The 20,198-nt window shown below is 56.7% G+C and overlaps 1 protein-coding gene across 1 annotated transcript; it reads left to right on the top strand.

Moving 5' to 3' along the window:
* The first annotated feature begins 6,291 nt into the window (after nt 1-6,291).
* Nucleotides 6,292-7,816, top strand: LOC132536621 (LIM domain-containing protein 1-like). The gene has a single exon (XM_060184732.1). The coding sequence runs from the start codon at nt 6,455-6,457 to the stop codon at nt 7,799-7,801; it is 1,347 nt and encodes a 448-aa protein (XP_060040715.1). The 5' UTR covers nt 6,292-6,454; the 3' UTR covers nt 7,802-7,816.
* Nucleotides 7,817-20,198: the final 12,382 nt, after the last annotated feature.

Raw genomic sequence — 20,198 nt, 5'->3', positions numbered from 1 at the left:
TGGTGAAGCAGCAGGGCTGCGGGTGTCTCTCTGTCTCTTTATCTCCCCTCCCTTCGCAATTTCTCTGTCTTTACCCAATAATATATATATATATATATATATAAATACTAAAAATCTATTTGAAAATAAATTTGAAAAATAATGGACAGGCCTGTGCCCTTCAGGAATGTGGGGAGAGTGGTCTCTGCATCAGCCACTTGGCTGGAAGGCCTCCGCCTCCTTTCTTTTTACTTTTTACCTTCTTTTTAACTTCCTTTTACTGCCTTCGTTTCTTTTTACTTCTTTGCATCTTTTGGATTAAATGTCAAACGTGTAAAAATAAAAAAGTCGAACGCGTATCGCGTTTGTTTTCCTTAAAGAGAGGAAGCAGAGACTCCAGGTGACTTGAGTCAGCCCTTCGGCTGATGGTACCGAGGGAACAGAAGATGGTGCAGGCGTCTTTGCGGCTCTCTGCTGTGCAGACAGCCTGGGGGAGCCGGGCCAGGGCCAGCAGGCAGCCCCCCTTCCCTGTGGGCGTGCGGGCCGCCACGTGGGGCCCGCGGCAGGCACAGGGCTCCGGCGGGGCCTTCTGTGCGGCGGGAGAGCCAGGGTGTGGGGCTGCGGCAGGTAGCCCCCGTGGACACAGTGCCATCAGGGTGCTCGGACCTGGGCTTGGCCTGGGCGGCTTTCCAGGACAGTGAGGACACACAGGCCCCCTCTGAGCACCAGGGAAGGGCCTTCCGCTCAGCTGCTTCCTCCACTCACGGGACCACTGGCCACTGGAACCGGGGCAAGGGCAGCCCACGGTGCAGGAAGCAGGTCCAGAGGTCCCAGGCTTTCCTGGCTTGCTCTAGGCACCAGCAGGAGGGAGGGAACCCACGGAAACCCGGTTCCTGATTCCTCATCCATCCACTTGGCTGAAATATAAAGATTCTTTTCAGAGCTCTCCCTGAAGTGGCCCTCCAGCTGGGACACACAGATCATTGTGTGCAGGGACCTTTCTCTGGAGCCAGGCAGAAGCCACAGAAAGGCCCTTTCAGCTGATGGCGAAATAAGGAGAGCTCTGTCCACGGACAGCGGCTCTTGGCCTCACGGGCGTCTGGCGGTTCCTGGGCTGTCTGAGCACTGCTCACTGCTTGGCTCTGTCAGATCACAGCTTCTGAAATACCTTAGTCAGCTACTCTTTGACACACGTATGAAAACATGCAAGTATACACGCAAACACATTCCTAAGTCCAATGCCATTACACACCCACACACGTGCATATTTCTAGGTGGTCACACTCTTGACTGGCAAGATATGTGATCTGGGCCAGATGTCTGATACCAGGAAATGGAGCAAGATCTGGGGCTTCAACCCGGCTCCTTGCGCTTGGTAAGACGTGAACTCAATTGGTTATGCCTTCACCTTGCCCAATTTTTAAAAATATTTACTTACTTATTTCAGTGAGAGAGAGACAGAGAGAAAATGACCAGAGTCCTGCTTAGCTTTGGCTGATGATGGTGCTGGGGACTGAGCCTGGACCCTCAGAGCGTCGGGCAGCTGAGTCTTTCTCACCATTATGCTCTCTCTCCATGGCTCTTTATTATTATTATTATTTATTTATTCCCTTTTGTTGCCCTTGTAGTTATTGTTGATGTTGTTGTTGTTGGATAGGACAGAGAGAAATGGAGAGAGGAGAGGAAGACAGAGGGGGAAAGAAAGATAGACACCTGCAGACCTGCTTCACCGCTTGTGAAGCGAATACCTTGCAGGTGGGGATCCAGGGGCTCGAACCGGATCCTTCCGCTGGTCCTTGCTTAGCACCACGTGCGCTTAACCCACCGTGCTACCGCCCGACTCCCTGCTTTTATTTATTTATTTATTTTTTAAGGCCTGTACTAAATAACCACAGCTGTGACTCTATGTTGGGCATAGAATTTGAAAGCAGGGGCCTGACAGTAGTGCAGCGGGTTAAGCGCACGTGACACAAAGTACAAGGACCGGCATAAGGATCCCGGTTCGAGCCCCCGGCTCCCCACCTGCAAGGGAGTCGCTTCATAGGCGGTGAAGCAGGTCTGCAGGTATCTGTCTTTCTCTCCCCCCTCTCCATTTCTCTCTGTCCTATCCAACAACAACGACAGCAATAACAACAACAATGATAAACAACAAGGGCAACAAAAGGAAATAAATAGCCTCCAGGAGCAGTGGATTTGTAGTGCAGGCACCGAGCCCCAGCAATAACCCTGGAGATAAAAAAAAAAAAAAATAAAAAATAAAGAATTTGAAATCACTTCTGTCTTTTAAGTGTTAAACATCGGGAAAACATCTGTTGGCCTTCCAGTCACGTCTAGCACTTTGTAAGCAACCTTCCGCAGCATTCTAGGAATAGTCCATGGTTAGTGGCACATGGGACGCCATCTTTATAAGCTTAAGTGTCCAGGACTTAGGGTGGCTCAAGTGTGGACATGACATGCTGCAGCTGCTTCTAGAACAGTCTGCAGCTTCTGAACAATCCAGGAAAGCCAAGAGAGGGCATGGGTGTGGGACAAAAGCAGGAGGGGACCAAGGATCATGGGTCCAGGTGGCTACCAAGTTAGGATTATCAGAGAAGAATCTTCAAGATGGGGAGTCGGGCTGTAGCGCAGTGGGATAAGCGCAGGTGGCGCAAAGCACAAGGACCGGCATAAGGATCCTGGTTCGAACCCCCAGCTCCCCACCTGCAGGGGAGTCGCTTCACAGGCGGTGAAGCAGGTCTGCAGGTGTCTGTCTTTCTCTCCTCCTCTCTGTTTTCCTCTCCTCTCTCCATTTCTCTCTGTCCTATCCAACAACGACAACAACAATAATAACTACAACAATAAAAAAAACAACAAGGGCAACAAAAGGGAATAAATAAATAAAATAAATATAAAAAAATTAAAAAAAAAAAAAAGAATCTTCAAGACGCCCCTGGTTGGAGTTCTTGGTCCCTGCACTTGGGTCCTGGCTGTTAGGCCGGAACATACAGGAAGCTGGCTCTGGCCTTGCTTGACTTTGCTCAGGGACGGACACTCATTTCTGCACCTGGCCAACAGCTCCAGCAATGCCTGAGGGCCACACCCTTCCTTTCTGATAGGCGTCCTTTCCTTTTGTGTACCTGAGGCCGTTGTCACGGTGCCGGGGCTTGGACTCGAAACTGGCGGTTCTCGAGTGTGACCCTGAGCCGGCAGCATCAGTACCACCTCAGAACTTGTTAGAGGCAGAGTCTTGGGCCCCAGCCTATAGTTGCTGAATCAGAAACACTGGGGGTGCGCCCCGGCACCCAGAGAGGCCTTTGCTAAGATCTCTAAGGAAGCCGCACTGTGTCCAGATCTGGAGAGCCCGAATCGAGAACAGTGCCAGGCCACGCTGATGCTGTGGGCTTGGGGCCCTTACTTTGGGAACCACAGTCCTGAACTTCATAACCAAATCACTCAGTTTGTGAGTGAACAAATTACTTATCAAGGATTACGGGAACACTTTAAGGCTGCCTAGTCATGATTACCTCTGAGCAAGAGCCCTGTGGGCAACTGTAGAGACAAAAACTATGTACGTCTGTATTACTCAGTTATCACAAGCACACACTCCCTTAGTAAGCTAGAAAATGATTCTAGGGCAGGCAGTGGTGCACCTGGCAAAGGGCATACTTTTCCATGCACAAGGATCCAGGTTCAAGGCCCTGGCCCCTACCTGCAGGGGGTAAGCTTTAGCAAGTGAAGCCTGCCCTCTCTTAGAGCCTACCACTCTCCCAATTTCTTTGTCCTGTCAAATAAAAACAACAACAACAAAAAGGCTCTAAGAAGGTAGAAATGTGTCCTTTCTGTACAGCCTAGTTCTTTACAATAATGCCTCTCCCGCTCTCAAACCACTCAGGAGTCTTGCTGGAATGCAGGCTAAGTAGGTGGGTCACCCAGCTCTCTCAACAAATTTCAAGCTGGGTCCTTGCAGTACCATTTGAGTTCACACAGCTCTTTCATGCACACGACCTTATGAGAAAGATAGGAGGAGAGAGAAAGAACTAGACATCACTCTGGCACATGTGCTGCCGGGGATCGAACTCACGACCTCCTGCTTGAGAGTCCAAAGCTTTACCACTGCGCCACCTCCCGGACCACTCTATTTGTTCTTAGTCATAACCCTGGCGGGTAGATTCACGAATTCATTCATCCAGCCATTACTACTGGGCGTGGGGATGGAGTGTAACAGAGTGGAAATGAGCCAGTCACCCCTGACACCACTCGTCAGCAGATTGTAAACAGTTGTGGTAAAAAAAAGTGATCAGAGCTGTACAGGAAATAAAAAAGAGAGTGCTCAAAAGGAAAACCTTTAAGAGGAGGAGATTTTTCTTTCTTTCCTTTTAGGACAGATTAATGGTTCAGTCGACAGTCAAATACAGTAGTTGGTCCATGCGTCACATTTCTCAGTTTTCCACATAACAATTCAGCCCCCACTAGGTCCTCCTCTGCCGTCATGTTCCAGGTCCTGAACCCTCCCCACACCCCAGAGCCCTTGACTTTGGTGCAGCACACCAACTCCTGCCCAAGTTCTGCTCTGTGTTTCCCTTCTGTTCTTGTTTCTCTGCTTCTGTCTATGAGTGAGGTCATCTGTCTTCATCCTTCTCTTTCTGGCTGATCTCACTTCCCAGGATTCCTACAGGCCCCATCCACGAGGAGGGGATTCTAAGGCGGCGGGATGCAGCTGGAGAGCAGGCTCTGGGCAGACGCCAGGCAGCTCTGGGTGGCAGCGCACGGGGCGGAGGTCTCCCCACCCGGCGGGGGGAGGTAGGCCTGCCAGGGCCCGGGGAGGGTGCCATCTGGGTTCGCGGTGAGCTCTGAGGCTGAAGGCAGGTGCGGACTGGCCTGGCATTCGCCTTCAGATGCTGCAGGAAGGGAACCCTTCCGAGGGCGGTGCTGGGAGCGCGGGCCCAGGCAGGGGGCGCCCTGGAGTGGAGATAGGCCCCGCTCCCCTAGGTCACACGGATAAACTTGGGGCCCCGAAGGCCCCAGACAGACAGACAGACAGACAGACACTGCCGCACGGGGGCTCGAGCCTGTGCGCTGGGAAACACTTTTCCTCTCTGCCCCCGCGCCCCCCTCCCCTTTGCTGGTCACGGAAGCACCCTGCACACTTAGGCGCCCGGAGGGGCACCCAGGGTCGCTACCCACCCGGCCAGCCAGCCACCCAGCCGAAGCGGAGGCGCCGCGGGGCGAGGAGCGGGCGCCCTGAGACTCCCACAAACTCCAAGGCGACACCCTGTAGGTGGGGTCCGAGCGGGCGGCCGGGACCCCAGCAGCCGGAAGGGGCGGACCAGGTCTGGGTGCGGGGGCTGCGGGAACGCCGTGCATCCGGGTGCCGCAGCCGCTGCCCCCCGTGGGACCGGGCCCGCCACCCCCCAGCCTCCCGGGCGTGGGTGGCGGCGGGGGCCGGGGGTAGGGGCGCAGGCCTGCCCCGGGGGGAGGGGGCTGCCCACTGCACCGCCCCGCCCGCTGCCTGGCCCGCTCCCCCCACCCCCTACCCTCCAGCCCCTCCTCCCTGCCTCCCCGCCCCCTCTCAGGCCCCGCTGCCCTGCCCGACCCCCTCCTCCCTGTACCAGCCCCGGCTGCCAGCCCCGCCCCCCGCCCCCGCCCCGACCACGCCCCGCAAAGACCACGCCCCCACGACTCCGCCCGACCCCGCCCCGGGCCGGCCCCGGCCCGACCACGCCCCCCGGCCCGGCCCCGCCCCGACCACGCCCCCCGGCCCCCGCCCCGGCCCGACCACGCCCCCCCGCCCCGGCCCCTCCTCCACGCCTGGGGCTGCCGGGCCCCGCGGAGCCGCACGGCTCTGGTTCTCACTTCCGCGTCCCGCCGCCATCGGACAATAGGCGCCGGGCCGCGCCGCCCGAGCTTCCCGCCTCGTCCCCGCACTTCCTCACGGGGGCCCCGCACCCCCTCCCGCCTTGGCCCCGCACTCCCTCCCACCTCCCCGCACCCCCTCCCGCCTTGGCCCCGCACTCCCTCCCACCTCCCCGCACTCCCTCCCGCCTTGACCCTGCACCCCCTCCCGCCTTGGCCCCGCACCCCCTCCCGCCTTGACCCCGCACTCCCTCCCACCTCCCCGCACCCCCTCCCGCCTTGACCCCGCACCCCCTCCCGCCTTGGCCCCGCACCCCCTCCCGCCTTGCCCCCGCACCCCCCTCCCGCTCTGGCTCCACACACTCCCAGGTCTTGGCCCCGCACCCCCTCCCCGCCGTGCCGCTGCCAAAAGACTTGGAGTTTCTTCCTCCGGAGACCTGAGCGCAGGCAGCCGCCCGCAGACTCGAGCAGACTTGGCCCGACACCCCGGGGCGGCTTGCACCCACTCGGCTCCCGGGCTCCGAGTGGGGATGGGGGTGGGGGGCCGGTCGTGACCCTCCTGCCGGGTCGGACCTGAGTCGCCCCTCCGTCCCTCCCCGCGCTGACCCTGCGCCCGGCGAGCCGGGGACCCCCACCCGACCCCATGGCGAAGTACGAGGACCTGGGCCTGGAGGCCAGCAAGTTCATCGAGGACCTGGACTTGTACGAGGCCTCCAGGGACGGGCTGTTCCGAGTGGACAGGGCTGCGGGCAACAACCCCGAGTTCGAGGAGACGCGCAGGGTGTTTGCCGCCAAGATGGCCAGGATCCACCGCCAGCAGCAGCTGCAGCTGCAGGAGGGGCCCCTGCCCAGGGGCGGCCGAGGCCCAGTCAACGGGGGCGGCCGCCCAGGCCCCCAGCCCCACTGCGACGCTCCTGCAGCCAGCAAGCCCCCCTCCGAGGGTGCAGCCAAGCCCCCTCTCGCCGTGGCCTCCGCGGCTTCCGGGCCGGCCGTCTCCACAGCTGCCGGACAGCCTGTGCACCCACCCCCGGAGCAGAGGGCCAGGCCCTGCCTGCGGGCCTCCAGGCCTGGCCCTCAGGGCTGTGGCTCCAAAGAGACCCCGGCTCCCTGCGAGGACCCTTCCTGCCTCACCCACGGAGACTATTATGACAACCTGTCCTTGTCCGAGGCCAGCCCCAGCTGGGGTGATGAACCAGGGCCAGGGGTCGCCTGGCCCCGAACCCCAGCGAGTCACCCGCCGCCCAAGCCCTCCAGGGAACAGCCCCTCTACCAGCCGCCTCTTGCGCTGAGCTCCAGCAGGTCATTCGAGAGTGGCCGGGAGGGTGATGGCAGTGGCCGCAGCAGTGGGCTGCCTGCAGGCCTGTGGACCACCGCTTCCTTGCAGCGGGTGAGCCCGGGCCTGCCTTCCCCCGGCCCTGAGAACGGGACCCTCCTGGGCCCTGCTCCGCTCAGGACCCCTTCGTTCTCAGCACCTGTGGGCCTGAGCTGCTCTGGGCAAAGAGTTCTTCCAAGAACAAACTCGGGGTTGGGGAGAGAGGTTTTGGGTGTGAAGCCCATACCCGCTGCAGACCCTCCTCCTTGGCTCCAGGGTGGGCCCAAGTCTTACCTGTCTGGTTGCGCCCCACTGTCCTCCTTGGCCGGCTCGGACAGTCTGCAGACAGATGCAGCCCCTGGGCTGGGCCCCAAGCCCAGCTGCACGGACCCTGGCACTGGTCCCAAGCTCAGCCCCGCTGGCCTTGCCCCTCCAGTCGTGCCCACCCCGCCCGAGGTGTCTTGTAAAGAGGCTCCCCCTGGCTGGCTCCCTGATGGCAGCCTGGGACCTGGGCTTGCAGAGAGCCCCAGCCCCCCCAGGGTGAGGCTGCCCTGCCAGACCCTCCTCCCCAGCCCAGAGCTTGGACCCTCTCCCGCGGAGCTGAAGCTGGAAGCCCTCACCCAGCGTCTGGAGCGGGAGATGGATGCTCACCCGAAGGCTGATTACTTTGGTGAGTGAGGGGAAAGGTGGTAGAGTGGTGGGTGCCGGCGACCCCAGACTCCAGGGGCCAGTGTTTTCCACCAAGGACGCTGTTACCTCTGGAGTGATCTGTGCCCCTCTCCCCACCATCACCCACCCCTTTTTGCTCTGGCTTCCTCTTTCAGCCATTTCTTCTCATTCAAAAACTTCTTGAAAGCGCCCTTCCAGAAAGCAGATCTTGCCGCTGGGGGCTCCCCATGTGCCAGGGGTGCGGCAGGGCGGGATTGCTCATGAAGGGGAAGTGCTGTGGCTGGGAGGCATGCATGGGTTTTGGGTGTCACTTTGTGCCTCTCAGTGACTGGCTTAGGCTGGTGTGGTGTGGGGGCAGCTGTCTCAGGCCCAGGTGTCTCTGGGGGCTGGGGCTGGGGGTCTGTTGGAGAGTCACTGGTCAGGCAGGGATCCTCTGCGGCTGTGTGTGTGTGTGTGTGTGTGTGTAGGGGTGGGGGTGTGTGTGGGTGTGTGTGTGTCTGTCAGCTTGTCTGCCTGCAGGAACCCTTGTGCGGGTGAAGCACTAACATGCCGGACTGTCCTACGACGGTGGTTCTCTGAGTGTAGTCACTGGACCAGCAGCAAGTGTCCTTTAGTTAGAAACACAAATTCTGTTTTTTATTAATTTATTTTTATTTACTTATTGGATGGAGACAGAGAGAAATTGAGAGGGGAGGAGGAGATGGGGGGAGAGACAGAGAGACACCTGCGGCCCTGTTTCACCACTCGTGAAGCTTCCCCCCCCCCCCCCCCCCCCCGCAGGTGGAGGCCAGGGGCTGGGATGTGTGCACTTAACCAGGTGAGCCACCGCCCGGCCTCCTGAAACACAAACTCCTGGGGGCTCGGTGGCGGTGTGTCCTGTTGAGCGCACAAGTTCCAGGGCGCACAGACCCAGGTTCAAGCCCCTGCTCCCCACCCTCAGTTTCTCCCTGTCTTTGTCCAAAAAAAAAAAAAAAAAGTTAAAACATTCATTTTTAATTTTTCGATGATTTATTTATTGGATAGAGTCAAAGGAAAATTGAGAAGGAAGGGAGGAGAAAAAAGAGGGAGAAAGCGAGACACCTGCAGCACCGTTTCACCTTTTGTGAAGCTGTCCCCATTAGGTGGGGCCCAGGGGTTTGAAGCAGGGGCCTTGTGCATGGTAACATGTATGTTGAACCAGGTGTGCCACTACCCAGCCCCAAATAAATAAAGTTAAAAGAAGAAGAAGAAGAAAGAATTACCAGTTCTTGGGTCAGTAAAATAGCTCCTGTGAATAGTGGCCAGCTTCACCGTGTGCACAACTCAAGTTCGAGTCCAGCCTCCACTGCACTGAAAGAAGCTTTGGTCTCTTTGACTCTAGCTCTCTGATTAAAAAAAAGAAAAGAAAAGAAATACGGGTCTTGGGCGGAGCCGTCCCCTGTGACGGTGTTGAAGCCTGTCGGCTGGTAACCCGGGTATCGAGGGAGGGAGCTTCGAGACCGAGGTCCTAGCCACCCACCCCGGGCTCCAGCCAGCGGCCAGGCCACAGCAGGGGACGCTCTGCACCCCGTGCTCATTGTGCTCAAACTTGCAGCTTTTGCTTTATTTTCTTCTGAAAGACGTGTTACAGTGCGCAAGGGCCCAGGTTCGAGCCCCCGGTCCCCACCTGCAGGGGGGAAGCTTCACAAGTGGTGAAGCAGGGCTGCAGGTGTCTCTCGTCTCTCTCCCTCTCTATCTCCCCTTTCCCTCTCAATTTCTGACTGTCTCTATCCAACACATAAATCACAGATAAAAAAAAAATTAAAGCCAAACAAGCAAACAAAAAAGACTTGGGGGCCAGGCGGTGGCGCACTGGGTTGAGCCCACATAGTGCGCAGCACAGGGAACCGGCGTAAGGATCCAAGTTCCAGCCGCCGGCTCCCCACCTGCAGGGGAGGCACTTCACAGGCGGTGTAGCAGGTCTGCAGGTGTCTGTCTTTCTCTCCCCCTCTCTGTCTTCCCCTTCTCTCTCCATTTCTCTCTGTCCTGTCCAACAACGACAACAAAATGGAAAAAGTGGCCTCTGGGAGCAGTGGATTTGTTAGTGCAGGCACCGAGCCCCAGCGATAACCCTGGAGGCAAGACTGGGAGATCCTGGACTTGCTGTTCCTGTCCCCTCCAGCTCCCTGCCCTCCAGTGACTGGGTTCTCTCCCTCCCTCTCCCTTTACCCCCCCCCCCCCACACACACACACACACACTTCAAGGCAGCACGGAAACAACTGCTGTGTACTTGTGTTGATTGGTGATGCAGTGGTCGGTCTCCTAGGGGAGCTAACTAGAAAGACGGCCTATTTTTAGAAGAGTCTGCGGGTTTTCTGTTTTGTTTGGTTTTGCTTTTGCACATTTTTGAACTCTGAATAATTTGGGGCCCTGTGTTGTCCAGATGAGGCCTGAGAGCCCTGGGAAGCCGAGGCCCCCGGGGCGGCAGGGCTGGGCACCTCCCTGCTCTCAGCCTCTGACTCTGCCAAGAGCTGTTCTGTCCCGAGTGCGAGTGCAGGGAGGGACTGGCTGGAGTTTCCCACGGTGGCTGGTGCTGGGTACTCTCTCCTCTCGAGCACCTCATGGGGAGTAGCTGTCCCCACGCTGGACAGCCAGAGGTTGGGGACGGGTCCTAGAGCACACAGGGTCCTCTTACAGTGACCTCTGAACTGCTCCCTCCTTTGCAGACTCCCCCCCCCCCCCCAATACTGCGTAGCTGGAATATCTGGTTTTCTCGATTTAAACGTTCATCCAGTTTTTCTAGTCAGGTTCATTCAATACCAAATAGTGGTTTTATTTTCTCGGGAGACCCGTTTACCTGTGGGGTGCAGAGGGGAGATACGTGTTAACCCATCCACACCCGAAGTATCTTTGCTCAGTATCTGCCTTGCACTTTGTGATGTTCAGAGTACATGGAAGACAGGACAGACAGGAGACTGTCTCCCCACAGCACACAGCATGGTGAGGTGCAGGACTTGCACCAAATAAATAAGCAAATTCTGAGGAAAGACAAAGAGTAGGGGGTTGGAGCAGTGGGGCAGTGGGCGGTGGTGGGGGGGTTAGTTATACTTAAAGAAATTTAAGGTCATTTTTTTATTTGTTTATTACTGGATAGAGACAGAGAGACACTGAGAAGAGAGAGGGAGACAGAGAGACACCCGCAGCCCTGCTTCACCACTCGTGAAGATTTCCCCCTGCAGGTGGGGAGCAGGGGCTTGAACCCAGGTCCTTGCGCCTTGTAATATGTGTGTTTAACCTACTGCACTACCACCCAGCCCTTCTATTCTAAATTGTTGTTCTTTTATTTCTTGTTGTTGTTTGGGGATAACTTTTTTCAGACAGAAAGTGAGAGGCAGAAGGAGAGAGAAAAAGACACTGCTTCCCCCAGTGCGCTGGGGGCCGGGCTCAGCCCGACCGCGTGCCCGGCGGGACAGGCGCCCGGTGCGCCCGGTGAGCTCTCTGGCTGGCCTGCGTGCCTGTGCGCGCTCAGCTCTGGTTATGGTGGCGCCAGGGGTCAAATCTGAGACCTCAGAGCAACAGGCACGAGAGTCTAAACCGCTGTGTATAAACCGCTGTGCCCTGCCCCGGGCCCCCAAGTACTAGTTATAAGGCGGCAGGCCCGGGAGGAACTGTCAGCAAGGTGGCAGTAGAGCTGGTGAACTCACTTGAATAGTGCACAGGTTCAAGCCCTGCCCCCGCCATGCCGAAGGAAGTCCATTCTCTCCTTCTCTGACTCTGTCTTTAAAAAGGTGGCAACTGAGCCAAGGCTTGCTGGAGGCCAGGGAGTGGCGCTGGGGCCTGCCCAGGCCCAGTGAAGTGGCTTGCGGTGTTTTCTGCTTGGCAGCTGGGTGAGAGCGGAGGCCCTGCAGTCTGGGATTTGCCAGGCAGTCTGCTGGACATGTAACTGTTACAATTTCTTGTTCCAGAAACCAGGTTTCCTTGTCATGCCCATGTCACCGAGGGGAAACGGAGGCCCCGCGAGGTTACTCATCCGGGTCTCACAGGCAGTGCTGGTGTGCCAGGGGTCTGAGCCCCACCGTGCAGTCACTGCCAACCAACCTTGACAAGCTACCCCTCAGCACATGGGAAGACCTTTCAGTCCTTATTTCTTTTTTTTTTTCCTTCAGGGTTTTTTTAAAATTTATTTTTTATTTTATTTTATTTTTTTTCCCCTTTGTTATTTAACATTGTTGTGGTTATTGCTGTCGTTGTTGTTGGATAGGACAGAGAGAAATGGAGAGAGGAGGGGAAGACAGAGGGGGAGAGAAAGACAGACACCTGCAGACCTGCTTTACTGCCTGTGAAGCGACGCCCCTGCAGGTGGGGAGCCGGGGGCTCGAACCGGGATCCTTATGCCGGTCCTTGCGCTTTGCGCCACCTGCGCTTAACCCACTACGCCACCGCCCAACTCCCCAGTCCTTATTTCTATCGTTTTGGGTTTTTTTTTTTTAATTTACCTTTTGTTGCCCTTGTTGTTTTATTGTTGTTGTAGTTGTTGTTGTTATTGATGTCGTTATTGGATAGGACAGAAAGAAATGGAGAGAGGAGGGGAAGACAGAGAAGGGAGAGAAAGACAGACACCTGCAGACCTGCTTCACCACTTGTGAAGCGACTCCCCTGCAGGCGGGGAGCCGGGGGCTCGAACCGGGATCCTTATGCCGGTCCTTGCGCTTTGCGCCACCTGCGCTTAACCCGCTGTGCTACCTCCCGACTCCCAGTTTTGGCTTTTTTAAGTTGAGGTGAACTTCATGAAGCTCGACAGAAAGTATTTTAAGGTGGATATTTTAGTGGCCTGTTCCCTTCACAGTGGAGGCAGATGCCAACTCTGCCTAGTTCCAAAGCATTTTCGTCACTCTGGAAGGAACCCTGAGCTTTGTGAATGGTGAAGCAGGGCTGCAAGTGTCTCTCTGTCTCTCTCTCCCTCTCTATACCCCCCTAGTAGTCTCTATCTGGTAACTAAAGATAACAAGGAAAAAAAATGAATCTCCTTCCCACCCCCATTCCTGGTTTCGAGGGGGGACTAGGGGCTTTGTGTCCTTAGAGTGTTGCTCCATTGCTCCATTGCTCTCTGAGGGGCCAGAGCGGGAGACCACACTGCATGTTGGAGAGGGCGTGCCCACACCTGGTCAGGCTCCTGAGGCCCATCCACTCTCCCGTGACAGATTGTGTGTGAGAGAAGGGTGCTCTTGTCTGGGCATCTGGCTCACTCCGTCCATGGGCTGAGTTCTGTTCTGGCTTGTGTTGGTGCCAGGAATTGAACCTGGGACTTGGGAGCCTCAGGCCTGAGAATCTCTTTGTGTCACCATTATGCTGTCTACTCCTGCCTTCTGGTTGAGAGCCTTCCTGGTCCCATAGCTGATCCGGATGTGTGGATTTCTCTTCTCCTTCGCCTCAGGCTACCTCAGGCTCCTCTTCTGTGGGCCAGTAACCCTCAAGGCCATACGACTTTTGCAGGCAGGAGAGTCTCGGCTGTCTTGTGTCCTGCTATTCCCATACGTGCCTGGCAAAACCCACACCATGGTGTTGTTAGATTGGCTTATCTCAGGAGAAACACCAGAAATTTCGTCCATAAAATAGGGAGGAAAAAAAACTCTCATTTTTAGCGTTTTGTTTCGGTTCTCTAGCAGTGAGAAACAACTAGAGATGTTTTTATTATATAAGCTACAAGGTGCGTGTCTTCTAGTCAATGTTGAGAGCAATGGTTGTGATATTGGAGTACTGAGGAACTCTTGATTTATTTATTTTGCCTCCAGGGTTATCGCTGGGGCTCAGTGCCTGTGCTACAAATTCACTGCTCCTGGAGGCCATCTTTTCCCTTTTGTTGCCCTTGTTATTATTATTGTTCTTCTTGTTGGATAGGACCGAGAGAAATGGAGAGAGGAAGGGAAGACAGAGAGGGGGAGAGAAAGACAGACACCTGCAGACCTGCTTCACCGCCTGTGAAGCGACTCCCCTGCAGGTGGGGAGCCGGGGTCTCGAACCGGGATCCTCATGCCGGTCCTTGTCCTCAAGCCTTGTGTGCTTAAGCTGCTGCGCTACCGCCGGGCCCCCACGGAGCAGCTCTGGATGCCTGGCTTTCCCTGCGGTGTGGCTTCAGTGTCAGCGCCGCTGTTTACGCTGCAGAGAGGCTGCAGTGACACACACACACTCTGATCTAATCTCTTCCGGGCCTTTCCCTCCGCTACACTCATCCATCTCCCTCACACGGGTCCTCTTTTCCGAGCAAAAGCGACACAGGCGTGGGCTGCACTTCCTGGGGAGTTGTCGTTGAGACAGTGTAGTGGGTGGGGAAGGGCCCATGGAGGGAGGAGAAGGAGGCAGTGCAGACACCAAAGTGCCTGCCCGCACTTTGCAGGGCGGCCGGAGCTGGGGCCGGATGGCCTGGTCTTCAGATGTGCAAAAGAGGCAACCTCAGAGTTATGGCATCGCCAGAGGGGGTCCAGGGAAGGGCCGCTCCTCCGTGCACGCCGGCCCCCCCAGACGCAGGGTCACAGCTCCTCCAGGGAAGGGAGAGTTGAGTTCTGCATCCCAGGGCCCACCACAGTCCTCCTGGCTGTTGGTTAGGCTGGACTCCGCTTAGGTGACCCTGGGTGCCTGTATTTTTAAAAACTTAATGAATTTTTTTCATTATCTTTATTTACTGAATTGAGACAGCCAGAAATTGAGAGGGTAGAGAGAGACAGAGAGATACCTGCAACCCTGCTTCACCACTCTTGAGGTTTTCCCTCTGCAGGTGGGGACTGGAGGCTCAAACCCGGGTCCTTGAGATTTTGTAATGTGTGCTCAACCAGGTGCACCACCACCACCCAGGACCCCCTTTTTTATTATAGAGAGACAGAAATTGAGAGGCGAGGGGAAGATAGGGAGAGAGACAGAGAGGTGCCTGCAGCCCTACTTCACCACTCGTGAAGCTTCCCCCATGCAGGTGGGGCCAGGGGCTTGAACCCGGGTCCTTGTGTTCTGCTATGTGAGCGCTTAACCAGGTGCGCCACCGCCTGGCCCCTGGATGCCTGCAGTTTAACCCTGGATAGCTGTCTGGTGAGTGAGTGTCTGCTTGGCCAGCCCGCCAGTCAGCACGGCAGGAGCAGCGGAGGAGGCCAGGCAGAAGAGAGAGGTGGCACTCCCACAGCCCCGGGGCTCCAGCCTCTCCCATGGGTGACATCGGGTCTGGGTGGCATGGTTCTGTTCGTCTACATCCGCTGCCCCCGGCCCCCAGCGGATGCAGGGGCACTCCTGAGCCCACACAGGGCTCCGGGCCTTCCTCCACCTGCTGTCTGCTGTGTGTGGGTCTGGGCGACCGCTACTGCCGCCAGCCGGGCCCGCGCTCTGCCCGAGAGGAGAGAAGACCTTCCAGACTCTGCTGGGCTCTAGAGGGTGGAGTGGCAAGAATAAACCGGCTCCAGGCTCGGTAGTGGTGTGTCTGCTGAGTGAGCAAGGAGCCGGGTTCAGGCCCCCGGTCCCTACCTGCAGGAGGGAAGCTTGGTGAGCAGCGAGGCAGTGCGGCAGGTGTCTCTCTCTGTTTCTCTCTGTCCCGCTGAATAAGAGAAAGGGGGAGAGAGTCACTTGAAAGGGAAGTATGAAGCCGGCTCCAGGGTCCCTCATGCAGCAGCAGGGGTGGGCTCTGGCTCGAGTTAGCCCATCTTTGATGGATGTTCCTGCTGCAGTATCTGGACCTAGAGAGCTGTGGGGAATGACCCTTCTTAGCCTGGACCCCAGAACAGGTGCAAGTCACCCGGGAATGGCCCCGCCGTGCCAGGTGCTGGGGAGCCTGTCACACTGGGCTCTGTTTTGTTGGCGGCCTACGGGGGGGGGGGGGGGGGGTGTCAAGCCGGCAGGACAGAGACTGTTTGCTGGTCCCTCCTGCTGACAGTGCTGCAAACGCCGGGCTGCCCCTGCTCCTGGAGGCTATTTTTTCCCCTTTTGTTGCCCTTGTTGTTTGTTATTGTTGTTGTTGTTGTTATTGCTGTCATTGTTGTTGGATAGGACAGAGAGAAATGGAGAGAGGAGGGGAAGACAGAGGGGGGAGAGAAAGACAGACACCTGCAGACCTGCCTCACCGCTTGTAAAGCGACTCCCCTGCAGGTGGCGAGCCGGGGGCTCGAACCGGGATCCTCATGCTTTGCACTATGTGTGCTGAACCCAGGGTGCTGCCACCTGGACCCCTAAAGGGCTTCTTTAGGAAGCTTCTGAGCCTTGCCAGCCATTATTCTTCTCTTTTTCTGTTTTTCGTTAGTTTTATTAGTGATTTAATACTGATTTACAAAATGGTAACATAACAGGGTACCTTCACACTGTTTCCCCCACCAGAGTTCAGGATCCCCAGTCTCTCCACTGGGAGCTACAGCAGTTCTCCTGATGCTGCAGGTGTGGGTGAACTGTTATTTCTACAACTAGCTGTCTGTATTTGTATAGACTCCCCCCGTTTTTTCCGTGGTCCCCTCTTCTCTTCCTTTCCAGGTCACACCTACACCTACTACTCCATCCAAATGTCCCTCCTGTTTCCCTCTCCTCTCTCTGATGGAATTGGGGCTCAGAGCCCTCTGGTCACCTTCCCTCTGTCATTTCTCCCCCACTGGAAGTATGGATCAAAATTCTTTTTGGAGTGTAGAAGGTGGGAGTTCTGGCTTCTGTCATTGCTTCTCCGCTGGACACGGGTGTTGCCTGGCCGGCCACATTGGTATTATTTGTTCACCAACCTGGGAGGCCTTCTGAAGTTCTCCGTCTAATTAGACGTGGGAGTGAGGCCACTGGGAAGGGAGCACTGGCCTATGGGCTTGCTGGCAAGTCCCAGTCGCCCTCCTCTGGCGCCTGCGGTGCTTTTGATGTCGCTGGTTGGTCACACACCTGGGGCAGTGTCCTCGGCCCCTGGCCTGTCAGGACCTCGCTGTCTATTGAAGGGTTGGCGGTGTTTGCATTAGGTGTGAAGCGCAAGGAGAAAGACTTTTTCTTTTCCCTCTCCTTCCTTCCTTTCTTCCTCTCTTTCTTTCTTTCCTCCTTTCTTTCTTTTTTTAATAATTTTTAAAATAATTTTAAAATAATTTTTATATTTTTTTAAATAATTTTTTTGTCGCCCTTGTTGTTTTTCATTATTGTTGTGGTTATTATTGTTGTTGTTATTGTTGTCGTCGTTGTTGGATAGGACAGAGAGAAATGGAGAGAGGAGGGGAAGACAGAGAGGGGGAGAGAAAGACAGACACCTGCAGACCTGCTTCACCGCCTGGGAAGCGACGCCCCTGCAGGTGGGGAGCCGGGGGCTCGAACCGGGATCCTTATGCCGGTCCCTGCGCTTTGCGCCACCTGCGCTTAACCTGCTGCGCCACCGCCCGACCCCCCCCTTTTTCTTTTTTAACATAGTAATAGAGAGGCAGAGAGGGACCACTACACTGAAGCTTCCTTCAATGTGTTGGGGGCTGGGCTCCAACCTGGGTGGCACACAGGGAGATGCGGCGCACTGTGCAAGCGGGCTGGTCACTGTCCTGCCAGAGGTCATGGCTCTGGGAGAAGTTTGCTAACCTCTGTCGAGCAGCTTATCTTGTGCCAGCATTTTCTGAGCATCTCACACGCACCAGCGAGTTAGTGCTGCCAACAGCCCACGTTAGATCCCCGTTCCATAACAGACGGGGGCAGGCAATGGTGCTCAGGAACCTGCCAGCAGACTCGCTTAGGAGGTGTTCTCAGTCCGGCTGCGGGCCTGACGCCCCTGGGAGCATAGAGGCGTCTGCCAATGGAGACTTGGGGGTCCCTGTGACCAGGGGCAGCTCAGGACCGGGGTCTCAGCTCTGGCAGAGCAGTGAGGAAGGCAGGACGGGGAGCGGCACCCAGACTGGCGGGAGGAGGTGGGTCCCCCCCCATCAGCGTCACCACCCACGTGCCTCCCCCTGGCCCAGGAGCTGGTGCCCGAGCTGAGAGGCACTTACACAGTCCCTGTCCCCAGGCCCCTGACTTTTTATGCTGGGAAGGTATGAGCCAGGCCCTTGGGGTACTTGCATGACAATCCAAGTGTCGTGGGCAGAGGGAGAGAAGTGCCAGGCTCCGCTTTGCAGGACGCCCTGGTCTGTGCGTGTGGGGGTGGGGTCGGGGGCTCAACCCCAGGCTCTGTGTGGAGGTGCTCTGAAGGCAGCGTCAAGCTTAATGACGCTTAGGGTCTGGCAGGCTGGGGGAGAAGCCTCCGCCCGATGCCCAGGCCTCCAGCGTTCACACGGCACACCCACAGCCGGCAGCACCGGCCAGGAAGTATTTATATCCACTCCAGGTTTTGCTTTTCTTTGTTCCGTATAAGGGAGCCCGGCTGGACATGGAGACATTGTGCCCGGCTCCCAGCCAAGTTATCTTTAAGTTGTGAAGAGCTGTGAGTTAGACTCGGCCAAGTCCCTGCTTCATCTTTCTCGTGCGTGGCTCTGCTCTGCGTGTCCAGGAGGCCAAGGACTGCTTACTCCCAGCTACTAACGGTTGGTGGGGAGCTTGTTACAGCCCCCTGGCTTCCCTTCCGTTCCCTATAACCACTTGACGCAGATAGAAAGCTCTGGAAACCTGCCCTGGTGATCTCTGCCCTTCAAGAAGAGGGAACTAGAGAGGTGTCCTCTGATTTAATACAGGCCTTGAGTCAGGAGAGAAGCATCCACACAGCAGCCTCGGACAGGCCACCAGCACAAAACGGTCCTTCCCGTGAGACAAGACGGTAACGGGGGCTGGGGAAGGACAGGCGGTGGCGCGCCTGGTTGAGCACACACATTGCAGTGAGCAAGGAACTGGGTTCAAGCCCCTGGTCCCCACCTGCAGGGGAAAGCTTCCCAAGTGGTGAAGCAGGGCTGCAGGTGTCTCTCTGTCTCTCTCCCTCTCTGTCACCCTTCCCTTCTCAATTTCTCTCTGTCTCTACCCAATAAATAAATCAAAATATAATTAAAAAAAATGAAAACAGCAACAAGGGCAGTTTTGCTGTCGGAAGCCTCTTGGCCCACCGCAGGTGTTTCCCTGTTCCGCGTCTCCTCAGCTGAGCTGATGGTGTCTCTTCAGCCCGGGGGACGGAGCTGTGTGATAGTTGAAGCTGCCGGCTCCTCAGGGGAGGGGTGGCCCCTGCTGAAGTGCTCCCGGTCCTGCCCTCTCTCCTCCGCCTTGCTTGGCCCTGCTGCCCCAGGACGCCGCGAGGTGGAGGTGTGGAAGGAGCAGGGTTTGGGCAGCCCTGTGAGGCCGCGGCTGGGCTCCAGGCCGTTTGGTGGCGGTCACCCTCACCTTCAGTGTGCTGTCACCTTCTCTGCTGGAAGAGGAAGCCAGCCACTGTGTGGAGGAGCCTGGGGTGGGGAGGACGTGGGCCGTGCCCTGTAGCAGGTGCCTCTCCAGGCTGACCCGTCGGCTCCCCCGAGAGCACTGTGTCCCGGAATGTCCTCTCCTACTGCCATGCTTGGTCATCACTGGTCACACAGGAAGTGAAAAGTGCGTTCGCTTGGGGAGCAGAAATTTGAGCTCTAGGAAGACACCTGATTAAGTGCACCCGTACTGTGCGCAAGGACCCAGGTTTGAGCCCCTGCCCCCCACCTGCAGTGGGGACACTTCTTAAAATCAGTGAAGCAGGTCTGCAGGTGTCTGTCTTTCTAACTCCCACTCCCCTCTTAATTTCTCTCTGTCCTGTTGAATAAAATGGGGGAAAATGAATAAATGTCTGCCAGGGGCTATGGATTCATAGTTCTGGCACTGAGCTTCAGCAATAACCCTGGAGGTGAAAAGAAGAGAGGAGAGGAGGACAGAAGAGGAGAAAAGGACAGGAGAGGAGAGCAGAGAAAGACAGGAGAGGAGAGAAGAGGGGAAGGAGGGGAGGGGAGGAGAGGGGAGGAGAGGAGAGAAAGACAGGAGAGGAGAGAGAAGGACAGTAGAGGAGAGGAGAGAAGAGGGGAAGGAGGGGAGGAGAGGAGAGGAGAGGAAAGACAGGAGAGGAGAGAGAAGGACAGTAGAGGAGAGGAGAGAAGAGAGGAGAGGAGAAGAGGGGAAGGAGGGGAGGAGAGGAGAGGAGAGGACAGGAGAGGGGAGGAGAGGAGAGGAGAGGAGAGGAGAGGAGAGGAGAGGAGAGGAGAGGAGAGGAGAGGAGAGGAGAGGAGAGAGAGAGGAGAGGAGAGGGGAAAAGAAAGGGAAGACAAGAGCCCAGCAGAGCCTGCAATTTACCGTGTTCAAGGCCCTGGGTCCAAGCCTCCCTCCGGCTGCTACACAGGAACGCCTGCAGGGGGCAGCAGGCTGTGGCGTCCTGTCTGTCTCTCTGGCTCTGCCTCACACTCTGGTTCAGCCAGGAATGGTGGAGTCATGCAGGTATGAAGTTGGGGAGCCCTGGCTGGCGTTCCTTGCAGAAGCCTCCCCCGCTTGAGCGGAAGGGGCTGCACTAGGTGAAGAGGAGTCAGGGGTGTCATCCTTTGTCTGGGTGGG

This window comes from Erinaceus europaeus, unplaced genomic scaffold (assembly GCF_950295315.1).
Source record: "Erinaceus europaeus unplaced genomic scaffold, mEriEur2.1 scaffold_944, whole genome shotgun sequence".
NCBI classification, from domain to species: Eukaryota; Metazoa; Chordata; class Mammalia; order Eulipotyphla; family Erinaceidae; genus Erinaceus; species Erinaceus europaeus.
Note: the sequence above shows the minus strand (reverse complement) of the source record. Positions and strands in the feature narration are given on the sequence as shown.

Excerpts from the sequence above, each read along its gene's own strand:
- LOC132536621 (XM_060184732.1), top strand. The coding sequence starts at position 6,455 with ATGGCGAAGTACGAGGACCTGGGCCTGGAGGCCAGCAAGTTCATCGAG.